Raw genomic sequence first — 7,496 nt, 5'->3', positions numbered from 1 at the left:
TCACTCGTGTTCTATATTTATCAACAAACTGTTACTTCTTTAAGGAATAAAATAGCTTGTTCTATAGTAACAAACGTATTTTAGTAACGAACGTAGCTTGTTAAAAGTTATGTAGACATAACATAGACTTTATTGTTTAGCAATTTACAGAGTGAAAATGTAGGCTCGTGCCCAACTCTACATTTACTATATCGGCGCCTAATATTCCGATGTGGAGTCTCGTGTGTTTTCAGTGAAAAAAACAACAATAATAAAAAAAAGCGTGTACTTTTGACACACGGACTGTATCTTTAATCACAGCTTGTCTGTGTTTTAGTGAAACCTATTTGAAGAGTCACGTGTAGGTGAGACTGTAATATTACATACATTTTGATCCAATCGTTTATAAACTTTCAGGGGCATATGACGGTTAATCATGTTTGTTTAAGATGCAACAAGATATATGCTGAATAGCGACATTTTTCACTCGGTTAAAACTTCAGTCACTTGACATTCACGAGATGTCAACAGATGTTCTATTAATTTCTTGCCCAGAGTGTAGGAGGTAAATTAAAAGTTTATTTAACCGAGGGAAGCGAGAAAATGTGCGTCATAGGCGCACCTCATTACGGCTGGTGCCCAGGGCTCGCATTAGGACCGTCGAAGTTCTTGGGTTCTGGATTAAATTTTATGCATTCTCATGCTTTTCCTGAGAATAATTGAATAATTTTCCTAATTTTGATGCAGTTTTACTGGCACAGATTGAAAAGTGAGGGGGCCTGGTCCCCTCTTTCTATGCTACTATTGCTTGTCAATTAAATTTCATTACGCACTTCGATTAAATATATTGATTATAGTAGTGTCTTCAGTGGAATTTTTCAGAAGATGCTCTTAATAATCTAAAATAAATACACACGGCATTACTTCATAAAAAGTGACGGTACAAGTTATCGTTGTGTAGTTTGTTGCACATTTCACTGATAATCCCCATGGTGTGAGCGTAGCCCAGTAGTTATCGTGCCAGGACTGTGAATCCGAGCGTGTCGGGGCGGAAACGTGTTTATACGAAACACACACTTCACACTTTTAACTTTGAGCGAGTTATAAGAGTAACGTCAATCCCGCTATTCCGTTAACAGTGTTTACTTCAGACGGCGAATGCTGCCAATTGGTTGCCCTCTCTCTGGTTCGAAGTTTAAACTTTAAGGAAGGCCTTTGATCTTGCTGTTTAGACTATCGTCTTCATAAGGTGTCAAATAAATAGAGAGACAAGTGATGGGCTTAAAGCGTCAATGTTTTAAGGTATATTTGTCCTTAATAAAACTCCCAGCCTAAAACATCACGTAGGAAATTACTTTTCCTTTCAGGCTACACATGAATGATTCACGTTTCTTGTTTTAGCTGTTTGTTTAAACGTGCCCCCCTGGTTGTTCAACGATAAGCTTGAGGGCTTATAAAGTTAAAATCCCGGGTTCAATTCCTGCGGTTGGCACAACGCAGATAGCCCCCCCCCCGTGCAGCTTTATGCTTAGCCAAATGCTTCATTTATAAAATTAAGTATTTTCTTTTTCATTTGTAGTTTATCATTTTCGTTTTTTCGTATCACATATTATTTTGTCTTTTTTATGTTTGTGTTTTTTATTTTATATTCACTCTCACTTTTCGTTTTCTTTGTCGTTGTTTTTTTTTTTTGCAAGACCTATTTTAATTTCCTCCCGTTTTCAAGTAATTGCGATCGACTGAGTAACTTGTGCAAAGTTAAAACATTTGTATTCGAGTTTCTAAACGAACTCCTTTTTCCATCTCGGTCGCGAACGCAGAGTAACGCGTCGTCCAATTACTTTTCTTGCTTTGTCGTCATTCTTATTTCATTATCATAAAACGCAGTTAGCGTTATAAAGACTGCCAGTAAAACCTACAACTATAACTCACGACTTTCTTGTACATATTACAGAAGAATCAAAAGATGACATGGCAACAGGAGGAAACCTTCTTTCTCGAGTGATTGGCTCCAGTCTGCAGCTAACTGGAGGACTTCCACAGCTACCCCACGGTGACCAAGATGGATTTCACGTGGGACAACAATACACAGAAGATACGTGCAACTACGGTCCTGTTTACGACAATTTTATGCATCAAATGAAGAGTAACACTTCACCGTATTCTAGACCCACGATGCACTATCCTAGTTATCAGAGTACTCCGAGATATAACGGGTTTTACACAACGATGCCAGTGCAAGAAAAGTATAACTTCTCCCGAAGATGATATCAAAAGTTCGACATTATGACGTTGGATATGTGTATATATCGGATAAAAGGAGCTAGTGCACCAAAGTCACGTGCATAACAGATGTGCACGAACTCGAAAACAACAACAACAACAACATATATTGTAACCTAATGGATTATGAAGTAAATACCTAAGAAAGTTTACTAAAACGTTAGAAAAATGAGACACGATATCAGTTTATCAAGACGTTCAAATGTACGAGATGAATAAGCGGATACCTTGACTTAACATTTTAAAACACGTTACTAATGTGCAAAAAAAAAACAACCTTTCAAAGTTTGGTATGAACTGCGGTCTTGACGTTCGGACTAATGACCTCAGCGGTTACTTGTTTAGTAAGGTAGTTAGAAGTCCAAATACAACTGTAAAAACTTCTTTGTATTACTGAATATTTTTATGTCAGTTCACTTTAAGCCCGTACAAATCTCAAATAATTTCTTACGAGGAAATTAAGAACCAACTACTAGGAACACCATGCAGTGAAATCTGAAACTAAACGTCACGATGAGATGACTACAAGTTGCGAAATTACCCCTCCCTCCCCCTCTCCTTCCAAATCACGGCCTGTTTACTTCTATCAATTATGTTTGTTATTAATCAATGTGTTCAAGTTGCGAAATTACCCCTCCCTCCCCCTTCCTTCCAAACCACGGCCTGTTTACTTCTAGCAATTATGTTTGTTATTAATCAATGTGTTCAAGTTGCGAAATTACCCCTCTCTCCTTCCAAATCACGGCCTGTTTACTTTTAGCAATTATGTTTGTTATTAATCAATGTGTTCAAGTTGCGAAATTACCCCTCTCCTTCCAAACCACGGCCTGTTTACTTCTATCAATTATGTTTGTTATTAATCAATGTGTTCAAGTTGCGAAATTACCCCTTCTCCTTCCAAACCACGGCCTGTTTACTTCTATCAATTATGTTTGTTATTAATCAATGTGTTCAAGTTGCGAAATTACCCCTCCCTCCCTCCCCCTCTCCATCCAAACCATGGCCTATTTATGTTTGTTATTAATCAAGTTGGCAAAAGATGATGTTACCCCGGTGAAAAAACTTTTTTTTAAATTATATTTTTATGTATTTTTTTTTTATAAAATTAACAAGATGTTCTTGCAATATTCATGACTGTACACACGCTATTTGTAATGTTGATATATTAACTATAGTCATCACTGGAGTATTAATCCGAATTGGAACAAAAAAAAGTAAAGTACGAGTGAATGAAGTGGTTCTCAAACTTTTACGTCGGGGGAGCTATAAGACCTCGAGAACAATCTACCGGTTCTACCCCTACGTCGGGGGAGCAAAAAACCTCGAGAACCATCTACCGGTTATACCCCTACGTCGGGGGGGGGGAGCTAAAGACCTCGAGGACCATCTAAAGGTTATACCCTACGTCGGGGGGAGCTCAAGACCTCGAGGGCCATCTACCGGTTCTACCCCACCTGTTCCTGTCTCTCGTATGTCAACGGCCGTGTGTGGCGTTGCGCGTCAGTGACTTGCAATATGGATCAGCCTTCGCATCACTTGGAGGACCTTCGTGGACCACCAATAGACCGAGGACCAAACATTGAGAACCACTGTATTAGCGTACCGAGTGACGCATTTCTGTATTCAGAAACTACTCAAGTTTCTTTCTTTGTTTCTTTCTTTTTTTGCATATTTAAATATGTACATGATTCGAAAATTTTATTTTATTTTTTTATATTTTTGGTAGAGACAACTAATCGCTTTAAAATATGGAATGATCTTCACACACACCTCTCTGCTTATGTGCAATTTTGATAATTGGAATTGTGATCGTTTTAAAGAACTGTAAAACGTTTCGATGTCGTCATCAATTGTGGATAAATGTTATTACTGAAATTGACGAGTACTGGGGAGTGAATATAACGTGGGAATATCAAAAAGTATCCGATTAAAATTCTAAACCAACCGTACAACTTGGAACTTTATTTCTAAGTTGTTTATACAGGTGTAAAAAAAAAAAAAGAACGTTGTCTCCTCACAATAAATATTTTTCGTGCTAATTCGGTTCTCGTTTTCTTTCTAAACACGTAAAACAACATTTTTAGCACAAAAGAATCACATTATTCAATACTGAAGTCACCAGAATATATTCGGATACAATAGGATGATACCGTCTCAATGAAAATAATCATAAAATTGTGGATTTATGAGCTAATTTTAACAAAAGAAAATTGCAAGGGGTTTAAAATTAGTACAGTAATTTGTGCTAACATTATTTTAAATTTGATTCATAAAATTATGTCATTCTTTAAGAAATAAAGCGACGAGGAAGTCATCAACTATTTATCAAGGACTGAACAAAGCATACTTCTTTAGCTAATATAATGCAAATGTGTGCCCCCTAGTGGCACAGCGGTATGTCCCCGGGCATTACAACGCTAGAATCCGGGTTTCGATACCCAGGTGGGCAGAGCACAGATAACCCATTGTGTAGCTTTGTGCTTAATTACAAACAATTATATATATGTGTGTGTGTGTGTGTGTGTGTGTGTAAAAACTAGACGCATTAAATTCTCTCATAATTTTTATATCTATAGAAATAAATAAGGCTTTTGTAGATGTATGGATTCGACACCGTGGTGAATCAGCGGTAAATATGATGGGTTATAACGATAAAAATCGAGTTTCGATACCCGTGGTGGGCTATATGTGCTCTGCCAACCACGGTTATCGAAATCCGGTTTCTTGCGTTGTAAGTCCGCAGACATGCCGCTGTGCCACTGGGGTCATTTGCTTTGGAGGAACCTATGTAACAGCCTTTTCCGACACAAAAATATTCATACCTTTGCTGGATGTTATCTTGAATGGATTATGTTGAGCTAATAAAAATATTATTATTTCCAAATTTCCGTAGTTTGTGTCTACCATGTTTTGTTGTTTTTTTTTCTCAATCGAATTCAGTATAAAAAATATTTTTTTGTATTCCAAGACGAATCTCTCTCTTTCTAGAAACTACAAATCCTACGAAAGAGAATAGCTATTGAATTTAGCAAATATTAAATAAAGCTCCTGCATTTTTCATATTTTCTACATATACTTTACAGGGCTGTGTATCAGAAAGAACAAGATCCTTGCTGCAATGCCTCTGAAGACGCTCCGCATTTTGAGCTGTTGATGGTGCTATGACAGTCCATTCCGCTATTAGGTTCAAAACCGGACAAAGCCCCTGTGGCGGCGGCTGTTTCTGACTTGACTGTTTAGGTTCAAAATATCGATACCAATTCTAATGCTCTATAATATACTGTTTTATTAGTGAAATTAGACTTACAAGCATTACTTTATCTCAGAGTATAGAAACACTACCTTGGGGGGGGGGGCAGTTAAAATCAACATCATGAGCCTTGCTATCTCTTTTATTTTATGGATGGTTTCTCGACATACAGTGTTTTGAGATTTAACCTAAGCCATGCCATTTCCCCCCAAAAACAAATGGCGATGTTTACAAGACGGTTTATTTATTTTTGGTCATCCCACTAAATCTACTGATAAGTCTCTTCAAGCCAAAGTTTCAAATTTCAACCTGTACAGGGGTGGCAGTATGACAAACGACCAGCAGCAGGAGAAGAGGCCGAGGAATCTGGAATTTGATCCAGATGGTCAACAACTCTAGCCATTCCCATGCAATAACTGTGATACATGTGACTGCGCGCGCATGTACTTCTAGTGGTTTCAAATATTGTGTAGCTTTGTGCTTAATTACAAACAAACAAACATCCTCCCTCCTTTACTGTATGTTAGAAACACTGTAAAATGCTATTTAAAAATTCAAGTAAATAGGACTTGAAAATACTTGCTTCTAATTAACCTGTTTTATCAGGGCCAATGTCCATGAATGTAATGTTGATCACCACTGTACTTCATTTGGTTGTGAAAAATCACTTCCCAAACAGTTCACTGGTAAATCATCACAACACTGGCAAGCCCTCTTCCGGACTATCTGTGTTCTGTACCACCACGGGTATCGAAACCCGGTTTCTAGCGTCGTAAATCCGCAGATATACCGCTGTGCCACTGGGGGGCAAGGAGGGAGGAAGAGTTCTAAATAGAACCTGACTCTTCCAGGTTCCAGAACTAAACACCGATCCAGCTGCCACAGATGTCGCTTTCATAATGTGCGCCCCCCAGTGGCACAGCGTTATGTTTGCGAACTTACAACGCTAAAAACCAGGTTTCGATACCCGTGTTGGGAAGAGCACAGATAGCCCATTGTGTAGCTTTGTGCTTAAATACAATCAAACAATCATAATGTGCTGGAGCCACAAGAAGATGGCGAAGGTCAACAACGTTGGCCACTGATGAAAGTCTTACTTAATAAATCACTGTCTACGGCGATTTACAGGTACAACGCTAGAAACCGGGTTTCGATACCCGTGGTGGGAAAAGCACAGATAGCCCATTGTGTAGCTTTGTGCTTCAATACAAACGCTAACGGGTTAAAAATCATATCGATTCGAGGCCATGCGTGAGCTACTGGTTAGCATGCCCGTGCTGTAAATCCGGGGATTCTAGAGTCGCGTCCCGTTGCCGTCAAAATCCGTTCCGTACTTTGTGACCACTATAAAAAGAGTGACGGTCAATTTCCACTATTCGATCAGGCAAGAGTAGCTCAAGAGTGGGTACTGTTGTTTAGCTGCCTTTCCTCTTGTCTAACAGTTCAAAGTTAGGAACAGATATGCGCAGATAGGCCTTGTGTAGATTTTGCACGAAACTGTTTAAACAAACAATCGCATAAAATTTGTCGAATAAATGACTTTAATCCCCAAAATTCAAACTTTTAAACTATTATGAACCATAAAGTTAGGGTTAAGTGATGAATAAAAAAAAAGTAAAATATATCTTTATTGAATTATAAAAGCAAGTTTCAGCAAACACTCATGATTCCTCATGATTCAATAAACAGCCCTCTCCTTGATTCAACAAACGCTCTCCTGTTTAATTCAATAAACACCCATTGATTCAATAAACACTTCCCGATTGGTTCAATAAACAGCCCTCTCCTTGATTCAACAAACGCTCTCCTGTTTAATTCAATAAACACCCATTGATTCAATAAACACTTCCCGATTGGTTCAATAAACAGCCCTATCTTTGATTCAACAAACGCTCTCCTGTTTAATTCAATAAACACCCCTTGATTCAATAAACACTTCCCGATTGGTTCAATAAACAGCCCTATCCTTGATTCAACAAATGCT

At 38.2% G+C, this 7,496-nt stretch overlaps 1 protein-coding gene across 2 annotated transcripts in view; it reads left to right on the top strand.

Moving 5' to 3' along the window:
- LOC106466594 (T-box transcription factor TBX1-like) overlaps window positions 1-3,316 on the top strand; it is a 39,422-nt gene extending 36,106 nt beyond the window's left edge. For both annotated transcript variants that reach the window (XM_022394622.1, XM_013926888.2), the window contains exon 8: window positions 1,934-3,316. Coding sequence is in view for 1 of the 2 variants with exons in the window: in XM_013926888.2 (XP_013782342.2) it covers window positions 1,934-1,949 (16 nt within the window). In the remaining variant the exon portion in view is untranslated. The remainder of the gene's footprint in view (window positions 1-1,933) is intronic.
- The last annotated feature ends 4,180 nt before the right edge of the window (window positions 3,317-7,496 follow it).

The sequence above is a fragment of the Limulus polyphemus genome, unplaced genomic scaffold, assembly GCF_000517525.1.
Source record: "Limulus polyphemus unplaced genomic scaffold, Limulus_polyphemus-2.1.2 Scaffold2314, whole genome shotgun sequence".
Taxonomy (NCBI): Eukaryota; Metazoa; Arthropoda; class Merostomata; order Xiphosura; family Limulidae; genus Limulus; species Limulus polyphemus.
The sequence above is the reverse complement of the archived record's forward strand: the minus strand, read 5'-3'. Positions and strand labels throughout refer to the sequence as shown.